Genomic DNA, 18,812 nt, shown 5'->3' on the forward strand with positions numbered 1-18,812 from the left:
GGCAAATGGGTATTAGACAGGAGAAAGGCGCTTGGCAACCAAGGCTGCAAGTCGGAGGATTCCAGGCCACTGGCATCCTAAGTGAACTCTGTACCTTAGCAGGGGCTAATCTCTTCACAGGGGAAACAGATGGGCTGACATCTGACACCCACGTGGTATCTTACCAAAGGGCTTCCCACATTGAACCACACTTTGGAAACCTCTCCTTGCTTAAAGCCAGGAGGGAGCAATTCATGGTGCCACTTGTCCATAGCCCTGATTAACGTGGGTCATAGGGTATTAGAAGCCACCAACATAATGAGCAATTAAAAGAAACATAGAGACAAAAATCACTCTCTAATATTGGTGTGGATAGACTTTTAGTCAGATAGAGATGTTCTTCACAAATTTTATCACCATGACCTCCCTTAAGTATCTCTGCTCTGACTCAGACAGGCCCTGACCCTGCCTTTAATAGAACCACCCTTTACCTCAATATCGGCCAGTCAAATATTTCATGTGAAAAAATTAAACTGATTCATGAAATGGGATCTATTACCTAACTGTTTCATTAAGTAGCTTAATCTGAAAATTCTTCAGCTTGTTTATCTGTGTAATGAGATCAGTGGGCTTACACAATCTAAGCTTCCTTCTAGTTACTTAAAAAATGAAAACAAATAAAACAAGAGAATTCTATGGTTATGTCTTTATTGTCTATTAAGTTTTGAATTGGGAAATGTATAAGTGCCTGTCATAGTCTCAGGTGCTAAAAATGAACTGAGTAATCTTTATTTCTTTATACTGCTCATAATGTTAAAATATAAACTTTCAGTTGGAGACAAAAAGAAAAGAAAATTAGACATCCTTCTTTAAAAAACTGAAGAATTTATAACTACTAAATTTGAAATTTATATTTCATGATTAATACATATATATTTCCAAATGTATACATAAAACTTATAAATCTTAAAACTATAAATGGAGTGCTATATAATGTATAGTGTCTGTTTTTTTGTTTTTTATAATATCAAGAATAAATTCCCTAAAATGAATCATTAAAAAAGTTAAGAATATAAATTATCATATGAAGAGTTCCTTTCCAGAGAAAATGTAATATAAACAAACTAATGAAAATGAGAACATTCTAAATATCTAAGTGTACATTACAAGTAATTTAAGTGTAATAAGCAACAATTATATATTCTAACCAAATATCAACCGTATTTCTACAGTAGTACAGTTCACATAATTTCTATCAATGGAAAAGAACTTTGCAAAGATGTGAAGAAAGAGTTAATAGATATATTCTAAAATCTATTAGAGTTTTCACTGACCTCTTTATACCTATAAGGAGGATACTGTAGTGCATGAATCTACCCAGATTCCCTTTCCCCCGGCAGCAGTCCTGAAACATCTAGTGGCTTCTTAAGTTTACTTTGCACCTGACGAGCACTGGACCTAAGGAAACAGCTGTAGGAGTCAGGCCCTGTTCAAAGGAGCACCAGTGGCATTCTAGGAAGTCAGGCCTCTTGGCCGGCTGGTCAACACCCTCCAGTGCAGTGTCCCTGTGCCCAAGGTGATATCCACAGCCTGTGGAAAAAAGGGTTTTATAGGGTTCCTCTGGACTCCCAAGAGAAACTGTGGGCAGTAATGCAATTTTCCAAAACATTCCCATCCATCCAAATTCAGAGTTCACTTGCTCTGGAAATATATTTACTAAGGGAACTGAACTATTGCATGTGGCTCTGTGACAACTGCAAGGACATCACAAACTGGGGAAAAAACGGTTGAAGGGACAGAGGTTAGGCAAAGTGATAGAATCACTGAAATGATTTCTAGAGAGAAGGGGGAACAACAGTAAGTTTTGACTGGTTTCCTTCTAAGTTAGGGTCTGTATCATGAGGAGAGATGTCCAGCGTAATAGTATTTTACCACTTGGCTCCTAACTCAAGAAATGAGCTGCTGATAATCCTTATCAATTCATTATCACGAAGAGAGACATTTGTAAATAACCAGTTTTAATATCCAGCATCACTGAAGGTGTTATATCTGTGGTTGGTGATATGCCTTTATCTGCATAAATGTCCTCTCTTCCTAGAAATATGATAAATACAATGAATACATACCTTCCAGAAGTTCAATTTGCTGATGAATCAATAGTTGATCTATCTAATAAAAAAAATTAAGCTGTAACCATATGTTATTAAGCCAAACAAATTAACATTAGTGTTCTTATATTTTAGAAGAATGTATGTAATCAATTATCAACATTTATCAATATTTAATAATTGTTTATATTACTTCTAGATATAAAATTAAAGTTAATATGTTCCTTCCAGAAGGGCCTAAGAAATATTAAGACCTTTTCATCCATTTAAAGAGCTTTTTTCTACAAATCTAAACATTTTTTCTTCCTTTTGATATCATCATTTGTAGTAGGTGACAACGTCCCCAAATATTTTGTAAGGGCCTAATTTAAAAAAAAAATCTGCTTAGGGTATTTCTTAGAGAACTTAGGAGCTACCAAAATTCTTTTTTTTTTTTAAACATCTTTATTGGAGTATAATTGCTTTACAATGGTGTGTTAGTTTCTGCTATATAACAAAGTGAAGCAGCCATATGTATACATATATCCCCATATCTGCTCCCTCTTGCGTCTCCCTCCCATCCTCCCTATCCCACCCCTCTAGGTAGACACAAAGCACCGAGACGATTTCCCTGTGCTATGCAGCTGCTTCCCACTAGCTAGCTATTTTACATTTGGTAGTGTGTATATGTCAATGCCACTCTCTCACTTCGTCCCAGCTTAACCTTCCCACTCCCCGTGTCCTCAAGTCCATTCTCTACGTCTGCGTCTTTATCCTGTCCTGCCCCTAGGTTCGTCAGAACCATATATTTTTTTTTTTTTAGATTCCATATATATGTGTTAGCATACGGTATTTGTTTTTCTCTTTCTGACTTACTTCACTCTGTATGACAGACTATAGGTCCATCCACCTCACTACAAATAACTCAATTTTGTTTCTTTTCATGGCTGAGTAATATTCCATTGTATGTATGTGCCACATCTTCTTTATCCATTCATCTGTTGATGGACACTTAGGTTGCTTTCAAATACTGGCTATTGTAAATAGTGCTGCAATGAACATTGTGGTACATGACTCTTTTCGAATTATGGTTTTCTCAGGGTATATGCCCAGTAGTGGGATTGCTGGGTTATATGGTAGTTCTATTTGTAGTTTTTTAAGGAACCTCCATACTGTTCTCCATAGTGGCTGTATCAATTTACATTCCCACCAACAGTGCAAAATTCTTATATTATAGTCTGCCCAAGTGCATTGTAGTAAATTAAATTAGTGCAGACAGTGCAAGAGAGACAAGTCATTTACTGAAAACTAACCTACCAGATTTCTAATGGCAGACAAATACTAAATCTCACATTGCTGAGATAAGCTATCATGTAGTACATCAAAATCCAGGAATTTTTTTTCTTATTGGTAGCATTAATAAAATTGGGTCTTCCAAAGAACAAAAGGAACATAAAAATGTAATTTTCTTAAGTATAATGAAAGGTAGGTCATATTATACACAAATCAATAACTCCTTTCTTGGTACCACTTACGGAAAATCAACACTACATCGAGTTTGATGGTTCTTTCCAACTCCTAGGAAATTATTCAGTATTGGGATTAAAGGGCAGGATCCAGAACTAAGGTTCCAGAAGTAAAAAGCCATTCCCAATTCCTCTGCATTTTGATGTTAAGCAAATTATGTAACTTCTCTGGACCTCAGTTTCTTCTTCTGTAAAATGGTGATAATTAGAGCACTTGTATATCACAGAATTTTTAAAAAAGAATTTAAATGAGTAAGTACATGAATTATACTTAGGAACAAAGCCTGGAAGCTTAATAAAGGTTTGCTATTAGCTATTATTGCAGATTATATTCAAGATCATAGAAAATACAATTTCCTAAGACATTTTCATTTTGCTTTAAAAGTAAACCTGACCTAGAAGAATTAGAGTAATCTGTAAGCAAAACATGTTGTTTTACCATTTCAGACTTTTGTGAATTAGCCAGTTGTTAATCTCATTAAGTAAACTGGAAGCACAGTTTTGTTTTTAATGAGTCTTTTATGCATTGAATTACCTGAGTCAAATATTCCAATCCGGGTGGACAGTTTAATGGAGGTGATGGTGCTGGCATCCATGGTACCCCTGCAGGTGCGCCTGGCTGACTAGTCACTGGTTGGTATGGGACAGGAAAGCCGACTGGGCCAGCACCTGAATAGCCAGCTGGCGGGACTGGATAGCCAGCCTGGGTGCCAGGATAGCCAGTATGTCCTGGAGGTCCTGAAATATGAACATGTGAAATTATTTGTAACTGCAGAGAAAAATGCAAACTTCAACTCTTTTAGGATCACCCAGCTATCTACAAACTACAATTTCTACTTAGAAATCCTGTTTCTATGAAGCTTAAGGTTTGTGTTTTTCTCTCTCAGTGACTTTTCAATGAAATACCTGTGGTTTCAGGTCTACTCCTATTCTGAGGGTTTTAGGCTGTGTTTAGAGTCGCCCCACAGCCTTACCCTTATCATTCAAAACTCAGGTGAAAATATGCTTGAAATCTAATAAAGTGAAAGAAAGTCAACAACGATCTAGAATCAGGTACATAAAAATTCTGGAATGGCTTCCAGGAAAAGAGGGATGGCATTGAGTAGAAAGCCCAGAATAAAGGCTTTGAGTCAGCATTTCTAGGACCAAACCACCCTGTAAAAAATGATAATTCTAGAATTCCAACATGTGACATTTCTTATCTGTATAGAACTGATAGTGGTTTTGTCCCCTCATGGCATATTTGGCAAGGTCTGGAGACCCTTCTGGCTGTCATAATTGAAGGGAAGGGGATACTGGCATCTGGTGGGTAGAAGCCAGGGATGCTGTTAAATATCCTACAAGGACCAGAATGGTGCCTTGAAAAAAGCAAAAGAATTATCCATCCCGAAATACTGTAGTATCTTTGTTGAGAAACCCTAGTATAGTGGTAAGGGTATGTCATTCCTTCCAGTACTGCCCAGATACTCCTCCGGGTTAACAATTTGCCTGAAGTTTTAACCCACGGTGTATCCCATTCCTAAAACCCTCCATGTGAAAAAAAAAAAAAGTTATGATATTAGGTTACAAATGTAAATTTCACAGTTTAGCACCCTAAGCTCTCTGGAAAATACAGTTTGAGAACCAAGGAAGGTAAAACCTTATAGTAGGCAAAATTGTCTCAAGTACTTATTACGCACAGTAGAGGAAGAAATGAGTATATACTCTATTCCACATGAATGTGTGATTACAAATATGAAGCTTCATAACTTTATAACTTAAATGAATAGTCTGCAGAGTAGCTGTTCCATAGGAATGGAGGATGTAGTTGCAAAGAACTGTGTCCCACAATATTTTAACAGTTAAGGCTATGCAAAATTTAACACTTAGAGCAGGAAAATTGTAAATACTTTTAAGTGGAATACTGACGACAAAATACATACACCAATAAAAAGTAAGACTCAGAAGACAGACTAAACCTCATAGCAATGTCTTTTAAGTATAGTTTTATAACTTATTCCCTCTTAAATGAATAAATATTTACAGATGATCTATAATGTGATTGGGTCTAGAATCAGAGGATACAGCTATCAACAAGGCAACCTGCTCTCAGGGAGCTTAGAGGCAACTTCTAGGAGACAGAAAATAAATTTTAAAAAAAGATTTCAGATTGACCTGATGAAGAAAATACATGGGGAAAAGGGCAAGGTATCAACCAATTACTTTAGATAGATAAAATTTATGGTTGACACCTAAAAGTTGAGAAGGGAAAAAGTGTGTGTGAAGATATGGTAAGAAATATTCCAGGAGGCAGGAATACCAAATACAAAATCTCTGACTTTAGGAATAAATCTGACATGTTTGAGAAAGAGAGGGACGTTATAAGGGAGAGGAAGAACAGAAACAGCTGTCAGTAAAGAAATAGGATCAATTCATCTTGAGAGCCCCTTAATAAGGAGTGTGGATTTTATTCCAAGTGTGATTGACAGGCTTTAGGGATTTTAAACAGAAGACTGAGTTCCATGATCTGTGTGGTATCTTGCAAAGTTTTTAGGAGTACCAAGCACTGGGATTTAAAATGGGAAATGCAAATGCAACCCCTGCCCTCATTGCCTAATGGGAGAGAGAATTTTACACTCACCCTTACTCTAGGGATCTACAACACCAGTGTCAGTAAGTGATTAACTAAAATCAGAGACAAGCGCTTTGAAGGGAGGGACCAGGGTTTTATGTGCCAAAGGAAGGCATTTAGATGGGGAGAGACAGAGGGAGGGAGTTGGGACAGCCTCCCTGAGGACCACCCTCAGCTGAGATCTGAGGAATACAAAGGAGTTGAGTAGGTGGGCAGCAGGGAATGAATATTTCAGAAAGAAGCCCTGGGATAGTAACAAACACAGTGCATTTAAAAATCTGCAAAAAGGCCAGTCTACCTGAACAGGACAGACAGTCTTAAGAGACAGATAAGGAGAAGGCAGGGGAGCCCCTTGGGTTTGGTGGACCAAACTAAGCATTTTGGTCTTCATCCTGAAAGCAAAAGGAAGCCAATGATGTACCCATTGGGTACTGTCTGTAATATTAACAGATAACTATTTTTAAACATCACTGACTACAGTGCAAAGATGAAACCACAGGCAAGCCAGTGAGGGGGAGGAGATGTGAATTAATTGGTTACATTATTAGCATTATTAAACCTTCACGAGATTCTTAGAGAGGATAATTATTTCCCAAATCAATGGATTAAGCATATAGAATTACCTGAAATTTAATTTACCTAAAGCCCAATTGATTTAATATATTATTAATATAATAGTTAGTAAATATTTGTCATTTATTAATTGTAAGGCATTGTGCTAGTTGCTTTACACATACTCTCATTTAATCTCCAAAACGCCTGAATTACAAAATATTATGCCCATTTTATAGATAAGAACTGAGGCTTGGAGGTACAGCAACTTGCTTAAAACCACAACACAACTATTAAGTACAGAAGCCAGAACTTGAAGCCTGATCCAGCCTCTCTATGCCAGTTTTCCCACTTGCATAATGGTGATAATTAATAGTATTTACCCCATAATATTGTCTGAGAATTAAATGAGTTAATTCACATTAGGCACAATAAACTCTCAGTTTTAATCTATTACTATTGTTAGCATCACTGTCATAAAAGACCTGTGCTATACTGGCCTTCGACTTGAGAAATAAATTTGAGCTATTTTTCTCACAGACTCTCAAGTCTCATTATAACTTAATTATGTATCGCCTACTATTATTTAGCCATGGGTGGATTAAAATATCCTCCAAGTGCCTTGGGTGCATACTATAGACTTGCTAATAATTCTTCAAACACCAACCATTTAAAAATTGACAGCAGCAGTTCTCAGCCCTGGCTGCACATTAGAATCACCTGCGAAATTAAAAAATTACCAATCCTGGGGTCCCACAACCAGAGCTTCTGTTTCAGTTTTCCTGGGATAGTGCCCTGGTACTAGTGTTTTCAGCAGTTTACAAGTAATACTTAAGTATAGGCACCTTTGAGAACTATCATCTTAGAGCCTTGGGAGTCTTTCTACCTCGCATTCGTTTAAATGCAAACATCTGGATGCGATCCAGGCTCCACTGAGGTTTCTGGCTAGACAACTAAACAAGCCATTCAGCTCCTAAACAGATTTGTTTGCTCAGAGTAGAATAAAAAATGCATACACCCTTCTGGCCAAACAAGACTCCTTTTGATCCTAAGTCCTCAGGATGGTCTCTCAAGATGTGGGTAGCCGGCCTACTTGCAAATGTAGGTGTACCATGAACTCTGCCATTTGGTAAAGTTCTGGTAACGTTTTTTATTTTATTTTATTTTATTTCTGGCTGTGTTGGGTCTTTGCTGCTGCGCGCGGGCTTTTCTCTAGTTGCGGAGAGCGGGGGCTACTCTCCGTTGCGGTGTGCAGGTTTCTCACTGTGGTGGCTTCTCTTGTTATGAAGCACGGGCTCTAGGCGCATGGGCTTCAGTAGTTGTGGCACACGGGCTCAGCAGTTGTGGCTCGCGGGCTCTAGAGTGCAGGCTCAGTGGGTGTGACGGGCTTAGTTGCTCCGCGGCATGTGGGATCTTCCTGGACCAGGGCCTGAACCCATGTCCCCTGCATTGGCAGGAGGATTCTTAACCACTGAGCCACCAGGGAAGCCCAAGTTCTGGTAATGTTGATAACTGCATTTGTCTAAATGAAAATCTCTGAAGTCTTCTATGCAGTGGTTCAAAAGAAATAATATATTACTTGGTATGTAGCGATATGACTCAGTTACTTTTCTTAGAAAGGCAAGGTATGTATATAAAAGCAAAGGTTTCACATTTTTGTATGTTACAAAATAAAAATGAGAATTATCCCAGGTAGCTATGTTTCTATTGCTTGAAGCTTCCAGGCTTAAGCAGTCATCTCTTTTGCATGACAATCACTTAACATAATTAACCCTAGATAATAAATGACTCAAAAACACCCAGAGATAAATCTCCTAAATGTGACTGCATGACCATAATTTTCAGAACGAATGGAGAATCGATAAAATCTGTTACTTAATATGTGTATTTTGGGGTTTAATTTATGTGCAACCTTATATCTTATTTGCTAAATGTCAATTCATTACTGTTTTTATTAACACAACACTTTTACTATTCTGTATAAATAAAAAATATTTTAATGATATTTATGATAACGTATAGTCAAAGAAAAAAATCCAGAACTAGGCTACAAATTTCATTATTGAACTTTTAGTAAAAGACACTACTAAAATACAGAGACAGACAGACACACACACACACACACACACACACACACACACACACCCTTTGGGGAATATCAATAACTCATAAATTTTGTTTTTTTATTCTTTAAGCCTGTGTTTTACCTGGGAAAGCTGCCGGAGGATGTTCAGGGGGATACCCGCCTGGCAACTGTGTTCCTGGGGGAGGATCATTCATTTGCACATCTGCAATTCAAGGAGAGGTAAACATATATCTTCTTAAAAAAATACATATCAGAAAAAAAATGCATTGTTCTTAGATAATTTCATTTATATGCTCCTGTGTTGTATTGAAACAAAGTGAATTCTTCACTTAACAAAAGCTATGCCTGTTATCAGAGTTAGTCTGCAGTAGAATCTTGTTTCAAACAAATTCCCTTCTGATAAAATAGGCAGCTAATTACTGGGGCTGAATTTCTAGTTTTCAAATATGCCTGATGAGTGTTCTCTCCCATACACTGATTTTGTTGTTACTAGGAAAAATAGATTGTTTCAAAACTACATAGACTCTTTTTGAATTATGGTTTTCTCAGGGATAGGGAGGGTGGGAGGGAGGGAGACGTAAGAGGGAAGAGATATGGAGACATATGTATATGTATAACTGATTCAATTTGTTATAAAGCAGAAACTAACACACCATTGTAAAGCAATTATACTCCAATAAAGATGCTGAAAAAAAAAACCAACTACATAGACTGTGAAGAAGGAGATAAATGAAACTAGTTGGATGTGGGTTTGGTAATAGAAGGATAATAGGTGATTTTAAAGATACCTATAATTGTTGCTATAAGAATTATGTTTTAAATATTTAAAATAATACATGCAATTCAGTATTTAAATATCCTTTTTATGCTTACTCTGGAACTACCCCATTAAGTTTGAACTATAGGAAATTCCCAGTATTTGACTGATTTTGAACTGCAAAAATCATAACTGACTTAGTTACAATAAATAAACATATTAACTTTTGTTATCTGCTAATCAATGTAGTTTGAATAATATTTAATATGTATGTACAAATGGTTCAGTTTCCTAGTTCTTCATATTTGTGTTTACCTAATCATTCCTTTAGCAAGCACCCTGGCCAGAAAATAAATATTTCGTACTAGCATCTCCTGTGTCACCCTCAGTTAGGCTCTCCGGCTACACTGGCTCTGCCTTCATGGAATTTATGGTCTAGTGGACACTACACTTACACCATCTTCTCGTCTCTTCCCTATGGCTTATTAACTGTAAATTCAAAATAGTTTATTTTTGAATAATGGGGACATGGCAACGGTGCAGAAGAAAAAGTTGACCAAACTTTCAATCTGACACATTTCCTGTATGTATCATGGGTCTTGAAAGACTTAAAGACCCATCCTTAAATGATATGTCACATTTTGGCACCTCTTAACAGGTACCACTGTTTAAACAAGAGTAAATATACACACATATCAAGGAGTTGACATATTCAAGAAATTAGGAGCTCATAATCCCTGGGGTTTTGGTACTAGAGCAATGATCCTGGTTTCAGGAATTCCAGGGGAATTTATACAAAGAGAAAATAAATGCATGGGCGAGTGCTCAAGTAGATCAGAGAGCATATGAATTATGGATGGATTTCTGCATTTGTGAAATGCAACTTAGAATAACTTACAAAAATCACAGGACTTTCATAGTGTCAACAAGTTATTGTTATTTCTCTCTATATTTATATACATACATACATTCTATTTCAATTTATGCACACATATATATACAAACACATGCATTTGTATATAGGAAGCTGAAGAGTTAAAAGGTAATTGTCACCATGACCCAATGATTTTTTTTTAAGTGATTTGAAGCATCCTATTTTTGTAGCAAAGAAAATAGCTTAATACTATATAAATTTACGTTTAAAAAGTAAAGTAAGTATTGTTAATACAGTTAAATTAGTATAGCAAGCATTAAGAAAAATCATGAAACTTCGTGAAGGAAAGTCAAGGTTTCTGGTCCTAAAGAGTATCCAGTATATGTAGCAAGGCTGGCACTGTGGTAGAGATAAACATCTCTTTAGCTATCTAAACAAACAGAGAGAATAGAGATCCTTCAGAAAACAGGATTTTGTTTTCCCTATTTTTCCCATAGGATTTTTTTTCTCTTCAGAAACTTGAATTTTTTAAAAGACAAAGTCTTTTTTTACATGTTTGGTTAATACTCATCTTATTTAGAATTTTCTTGAAAAAAAAGCCATAAAATAAAGTTGTATTTATTTAAACCTATTCACATGTGTATTTTATGAGATATATATTGGGGATGTATCTGAGCATTTTATTACAATGTCCTGGCATATTAAAGTCATTGTTTGTTAAACAATATGATGGGAACAGTCTTTCTGTATATGAAATGCACAAAGAAAAGGGAAACTTGATTCAGATGAAGTGTAATATAAATTATACAACATATTTCCCAGTAAGCCTAAAATTTCTTAGGTTTATCTAAGGCTTTTTTATTTTTAAAGGAAAAATTAGTGGTCATAGATATTTGTGTACATCTTCTCTATAGCCGAAACACTGGCCCAGACTTAGGATTCTGGAACATAAACAACACAAAGCAAATTATATCCTTTCAGAAACTGAATAGAACATTATGACAAATAACACATTAACAAGAGATTTAACATTATAGGTGGAAAGTAAACACTTAAATTACTTACTTTGTTTGTCCATGATTTAAACAGTTCTGAAAAAGAAGACCTGATATAAATATATAATTCAAATATGACAGTTGAAACAAGATACTCTGAAACTATATACACATGAGATATTCCTCTATTCATCTAGTCTTCCAGAATCTGGTCATTTAAACCCTTCAGTCTTGACTGTATTCCCTGCTGCTATGTTTCTGAGTAGGATTTTACAAGTTGTAGGTCAGTCCAGGATGGTGAACAATTTCTAAAAATCTTGGGAAGAGAGGGTTCAATGAGGCAGAAAGACAGAAACACTGTGAACCCAAGGCCCTCCAGTTAAAAACTGGAGCCTTCCAACCTACACAATCTACAGGGAGCGTGCAATCCAGCATCCAGCTGTAGGGCTGGGCTGCAGGTGTGGTCCAGCAGGAGAAGGAAAAAGGTTAGCTATCAGGTCACACTGCTGTAAATATCTCTGGAAATTCCAGGTCCTGAGGACATGTTCTGCCCAGCTTCAGCAACAAATTTGAGAAGGCCTGACCCCCTGTTTGTGTATCAATACATGATTTTAGCCTAAAAACATATACTCAGGGGTTATAGTAGCTGTAACACCATGATAATCCAACTGAAACTTTGTCTTGCTTATTTCTACAGAAAAATAATGATAAAAAACAGTATACTCAATACTTCTGCCTTCTACTGCCTTGATCCCATCCTAGTCTTTCCCACAATTATCCAGTCACTACTTTTCCTATCTCTCCACTTTAAATCCCAACCCCTATCTGCCTGTTAATTACAATTAACACATTAGGCAAAAACTTGCTACTCAGTTGTTTTATCTGGAACCCACACACTAATATGAATTGGCTCTACCCTTCCCAGGCCTTCTCCAGTTTTTGCTGCCCCTCTACTAGCTCCTTCTACTGTGTTATCCTAAATGGTAAATAAAAGTCAACTGATCCTTCCATATCCTTAACTAAAATCCAATGTTCCCAAGAAGAAACTATATCCCTCTTCTCCTTTTCTAAGTTATCGATTTATCATTGCCTGTTATAAGCATAAAATTTAATAATATAGTAAAACTTTTAAGAATATTCCAATTACAGTCACCTCTTAATTATGTATACTCAAGGAGTTCAGTAATGGGTTTTCTTGGCCCTGGAATAAATTTAAAAATACGTTTTTTGTTATAGATTTGACTTCCTGGATTTTCTTAGAACAATACTACCCTGTTAGCATTAACTGGTCAGAAACCAAGTGCTATGGACCTCCTCAGGACAAAAGAACAAAAAGATTAAGATTTATGTTTTTCTGCAGCTATTCAAGAAGGTGAACAATAAGCTAATAAACACATGTAACAAAAGCATACCAAAAGTTTTCAAAGGCCATTATTGTGTTTTATGTTCTATCATATGAAGGACAACTAAGAAAGGAGACTAAATTCTTATATACAATAGACCATGATTACTTTTGTCAACATGCAGTTCTGTGATCAAAGACTGTATATTAAAATTCATACCCATTATCTTCAATACCCTAACATACATAAAACATTTAAAAACTACTCCATTTCTGGAGTAGAAATGCGTAGTATCCCTTAGTTAACAAACTGGACTAAACAGCTCAAGATTTTACTTAACTACTGTTTCTCATAGGACCACTTCATAATATGATTAGTTTTTTTAAAAAATGTTATATGGCCCTTCAATCAACTTAGCAATTTTAAGGGACTACTGTTTCAGTCATTCCTGCCTTGCCTAAAATGTCAGAAGGGCGCTCAGTTCAAGGAAAAATCCGAAATAATACCTGAGGTCTAATTTTTAGAATTAAACAATTTAGTTTTGTGAACAAATCACTGAATTGGCAAAAAAATTCCATAGTTTCTGGAGGGCAAGTCTATACATCTGAGAGGAAAAAAAAATTAGTTTTAATTTAAAATATATTTCTTCTTAGCATTTAGTTGTTTGAGCCTGGGAAATTCAGTGCCAGTCAGAAATAAAGAATGTGCTAGAAAGAGAGGGAATTCATACACGAGTGCTATGCATCACATTAGGAACAGGTGGAGGCTCTTAAGCAATGGAGCAATAAGTACCCAAGTCCTTGCAGAATGAGTACCAACTATGAATATGAGTATCTACTTTTCATGAAGCCAGAGATAATTCTCTCCTTGCACAGAAATCAAAGGAAAGGAAGTGAAACAGACTCAAACAGAGCTCATTTGTTCATATTTACTCTTTCCTTCCTACTTGGTCACAATATCTTGAGTCTTAAACTATAGTTTTGTGAGGATGAGTACCTGTTGGCAAAACTACTGCAGTATAATCTGGGTCCTCATTTTCCTGTAGTTTTTAGAATTTTCACAAGTTCCTAATATCTCAAGCATGAAAAATGTTACATCATAAGCTCTGGTGCAAAATGTGAAGTGACAGTTGAACCTGTATGTGTGCCACAGGCAGAATAACGCACTTGTGGACTAAAGACATCCCCCATGTTCATCCCTGTCTGCTCTCCTTTGCTGTTTTAAGGATGTTCTGGTTTTCTCAAACTTAATGGTTCTATTACAAGACATAACATCACTCAGTTTTGGGAATGATCGGGCTGTGTGTCCTGGATGAATTAATTTATTAGTTAATTAATTTAATATTATAACTTTTAAATAATGTCTTCCACTACTCCTAGTAAGAAACGAATCACAGCAAGACTTGCAAGAAAATCATATTTATCCTGTACTAAAAGAAAAAGAACTCTAATGAAGTCATATTATACATTGTACCACTGGAATCATAATTACTTCAGGACAAATACAGAATTCCAAATTATAATCTGATTACTACACACTTATCCTAACTTGTTAATTGAGAGCTTCTGAGGAAATTAAGGCATCATATACTATACATATAAGCATGTATCTGTTAAATTTATTCTATCAGACACCATTAAGACTTATTCTATTGGTGCTATGGGATACTAGATAATCATAAACCTCTACTACCCGGGAGAAGGGGAAATAGTGCACGTGATATCCAGTTGTGGCTCCACAATTCATATTACAGGAAACCCTTTGACCCATCTCTTGGGGTTCTGAAATTTCTATCTTATTTCGTCAAAAATATTAAAGTATAACCTGCAACCCAAAGGGGAAACATCCCTAATTCTGAAAGATCCTGAAACTACTAAGCCTATGAACTAGGCATAAACTAGATTTGGGTTACTTATCCAATTTTACTTAACTGCCAAAAACCAAGCCAGTTGACAATTTTTCTCAGAGTCCCAAAATGGAGATATGTGTCCTTAATTATTTTAACAAAACTTTACTGCTCTAAACACAATCCCAGAATTCTATATCCCTAACTTCCTATGAATAAATGAAAATGAGATACTAGACTAGGGGGAGAGGAGGAATTAGACAGAGCTAGCGGAGAACCCAACCCTTGCTGAGGTAAGTCACAAATCAAGCAATTTCCATGTTGTTCAGCTTATGTTTGTAGGTAAATTTTATGCATTTAGAAAGGTTAACACCTAAGGTCAAAAGCACTTCATCTGTTGAACTGTGGTTTTGGTAAAACACAAGCAGAGCAAAAACAGATGGGTTCACACAAACAAGTGGCCAAGATGTTGATGAGGATTTGAATATACCAGTACACGTATGTCCAAGACAGGGGACCGAAGTGGGGTGGCTGAGGCCATCATCAGTGCAAGGAACCTGATAAGAGAGACTCTGCCTATAAAATACCACTTCTGTATTTTAGATTCAAGAAATCAAAACAAATATGCTCAGAACCACATTGGGATAGCATTTCATAGTAAACCTTGAAGAACAACGTAGACATTTCATCAGCTGGGACCAACAGAGAGAGAGGTGGTCAAGTGTTGTACAAAACTAGCAACTAAACCAAAGAGACCAAAGACACATAAACTAATCTTTATGTCAGCTATCCTAGTTTGGTTGCTTTATTACTCCTGAAGAGCCTTTCCTGACAACTGAGAGCTCTCTCACAAATTTGTGTTGTTCCCTTTCCTCCTTAAAAATGAGGAAACTAAGGCCAGAGAGGTTAATGGTTACTTAATGTCATACGGCTCAGTAACTAGCTCATATGAATGATTCACGATTCATTTCCTTTGCAGTCATGTCCTTGATTCACTGGAAAAAAAAAAGACATTATCCCAAATTGCCAATTTTCAGAGAAATTTGTGAAGAGACTATCTTTATGGTGTTTTTCTTATGTAAGGCAGAGAGCAGGAATTTCAGATTTACTGCTGCCTATTTGTTTTTTTTACTAGGCCAGGCAAGAGTTTTTTGTAAGTACTTAGTATTTGAAAAATTTGAAAAATGTAAAGCACGATAGTTAGCACTGCTTAACTACAATGCTTTGGTTTTTTAAAATTTAGCACTATTAAAGACAATGCAGTAGAGTATACACACTCATGTACACATATATAAATGCACATATACACATATAAATGTGTCTGTAAATAGTCACTCACTATAAAGTTTGTGCCTCTTTCCAAGGAATATTGCTTGAAGGCACAGAGCATGTAAGGCACTATAACAATCACTAGAACAAAATGGCAGACAATTAACAATATATTATTACAAATACTAGCGCTATGAATAAAAATAATGGTTCTATAAAAAGAGTTATGGAGGCACTAATTTAGATAGTGTAGTGGGGTTGTCAGAAAGTCACATCTGAGAGCCAAAGGCAGTTTAAAATCAACTAGGCTATGGAGGTGTGTATTTGGATGGGGTGAGGCATTAGAGGCAGGGGGAACTGCATAGGTAGCAGTCCTGAGGCTGGAGGGAGGGAGCTTGGCTCATTCAAGGGAATAAAGATCTGTGGGTCACAGAGCATAGAAGGAGAGAGATCACTGGACCAGAGGATGGAGAGGTGAACAGGGAACAGTTCTTACAGGTTTCCTGTCTAAGCTCTCAAAGGCCAGAGCATGGCCTGTCAGGACAAGACGCTTAATTGGTGCTTGCTGATTCAATAGTTGTGTACAGTATTATTTCACTCCCTTCAGTCAGAAAGGACAGTTACCTTACAGGTGTGAAGCCTGGCTAATCTGTGACTCAGCTGTTTCATGTGACACTTCTATCCAACTGCAGAAACCCACTCACTTCCCTTTTCATTTATTTTTCATTTCCTTGTGTTTGTTCAGTGTTCAAAGCCCTACAATTGTCATACTCGCCAGGGTGGTATTAAGAGAAAGTTCCATTGTTAAGAAAGCTCCAGGAAGAACAAGGGGACCCTGAATCTCCTGATACTTCACACTAAGCAAGTGACACTTGCACTAACCATGTATCTCAAACTGCTCAACTAGGAGAAACACTGACTGCCTGTTCCCGGAACTGGGAAGTGGCCATTCCAGGATTTGCTGGAATAGCTGTCTAAATAAAACCACATGGGAACCAGACAGTGAGCTTGGAGGATCAGGGACTTGCTCAAATATTTAAAGTAATAAATCTAATGTTTACTGAGTACACTCTGCAGTGCCAAAGTTATACGTCACACTCTAACTCTTGTAACTTTTGATCGTTACCCAGTTTCAGAGATGAGCCAAGGAAGGAACATGTAGGAAGAAACTGCCTGGGGGTCCACAGATATTAAGTAGTAGAGGCAGGTTCAAGTCAGGCAGGTGGGCTCCTGAGCTACTGGCTTTAGCCTCTATGTGATAAACCGCCTGTCTTCCCAATTCGTCTGGTGTCCCAGGGTGCCTACTATAGTTTTGGCTGCAGCCACACTCCTCATTAATACTGACTGTTCAACGACAGCTAGCAGGATCTATTAATCGTCCCTCTGAATACCCCTAAATGCTCGCAGATCCCGCTGAGCCCAGGTTCTGGCCATGATCCAGCGCACTTCCGCGCTATTAAGAGATGGACTAAGCGCATTCGAACCTACGAGGCGGTTTCAGGCAGAAAACACCTTGGCCTTGGAAAGGTCCTGGGACGGGCCGGGATAGGACTAGGTCAGCCGGGCTCCCTGCTGAGTCCCTGGTCGGCTTCTGCGGTCGCTTCCCGAGGCCACTGGGGCCCGAGCCCCCCGCCCCCAACCTCAGCGCAAACGCGACCCGCCGGCCCTCGCGCCCCTCGCTCCCAAGCAGCCCCCAGTGCCCCCCGCCTGGCCTGGGAACCCGCGCCAGCCCCGCGCCCGGCACCCGCAGGAGGAGACCGGGCACGCCGCCCACCAACCTGTGGCCGCCGCAGCTCCGGCGCTGCCTGCGGTGAGACGAGCTCGGGGAACCCGGGCGCGGAGCCGATGCTCGGCTTCCGACCCTTGGCAGTCAAGAGTGCTCCTTACACAACCTTCCCTGAAGTTACCAGGAAAGAGACATCCGAAAGACCGTGGTGACGAAACCCGTGGCCTCTGGTTTCGTTTACCTAGATCCTGAGTTCCAAACAGGCTTCCCGCCCTCGTCCCCGGACTGGCGCTTCCGCGTAGCTGCGGGAGGCTTGAGACCCCGAGGCGGGACCGCCGCCCCCGTGCAGCGCGGAGAGATTGTCAGCTCCCTTTCTGATCCCTGGGAGGCTCCAAAAACGTTGGTTCTGAGGTTCAGGGCCGCGAGGCACTGGGAGGTCGAAACCAGCTGGAACTTGGTCATTAACAGGGGAGTGGCCGCCCAGGAAGTGGCCTCGCCAGGAAGCAGGAAGCGGTACAGAGTACAAATGAGGGCGAGTCAAACTTGTTTTTTCTTTATGGTGTCTTTTCTGTTTCTCTTTCGCTCTCTCTCTGTCTCTCTCTTTCCACTAAATGATGTTAACTCCTTTGGAGAGTCCAATCAACCAGATGTGTTTAGAATGTTCACTATTTCCAGCGCCCCTACTGGCAAACTGGCGCAGTAAGAAAATATTTGTTGACCTGAAGGATTCATTGTTGTTTTTCTAGTAAAATTTTTATTTACCAAAGTAACACATGATCTTCCAAACAAAGCTGGATATGGAGAAAAGAAGTGATATGTACCTTGCCGTTTAGCTTTCTGACTACTGATATCTGCTGCAGAAGGAATAGGAAAACGGTAGAGATCCAGTACCTTCCATTTTCAATGTTTTTTTTTCAACCTCTCCTCCTCCATGAATATTGTTTTTGAATCTCTAGAAGTTTCTGTTATCTTTTAAACAGAAAAAAGCTCTTACACCTTGCTTAGGGTGGTATATACCATTGCCACATTCTCTCCGTGGCGAGAGTGAATGAGGGTTGGTGAATAGACCTGTGAATATAGACTTTCAAGCATTTCTCATTTTGATCTTTAATTTTCAACTTTATTCTCCCTTTTACTTGAAGTCACTAAGTCCTCAGTCTC

General features: G+C 38.1%; 1 protein-coding gene across 1 annotated transcript in view; it reads right to left on the minus strand.

Annotated features, from left to right (window-relative positions):
• Positions 1–18,507, minus strand: part of LOC132425053 (phospholipid scramblase 2) — a 31,180-nt gene extending 12,673 nt beyond the window's left edge. The window contains exons 1-5 of the mRNA XM_060011391.2: positions 17,704–18,507; positions 11,538–11,563; positions 8,963–9,043; positions 4,128–4,330; positions 2,106–2,148 (exon numbers count right to left, since the gene is read on the minus strand). Of these exons, the coding sequence (XP_059867374.1) occupies positions 2,106–2,148; positions 4,128–4,330; positions 8,963–9,043; positions 11,538–11,550 (340 nt within the window). The 5' untranslated portion in view covers positions 11,551–11,563; positions 17,704–18,507. The remainder of the gene's footprint in view (positions 1–2,105; positions 2,149–4,127; positions 4,331–8,962; positions 9,044–11,537; positions 11,564–17,703) is intronic.
• Between the last annotated feature and the right edge of the window lie 305 nt (positions 18,508–18,812).

This window comes from Delphinus delphis, chromosome 4 (genome assembly GCF_949987515.2).
Source record: "Delphinus delphis chromosome 4, mDelDel1.2, whole genome shotgun sequence".
In the NCBI taxonomy this organism is placed as follows: Eukaryota; Metazoa; Chordata; class Mammalia; order Artiodactyla; family Delphinidae; genus Delphinus; species Delphinus delphis.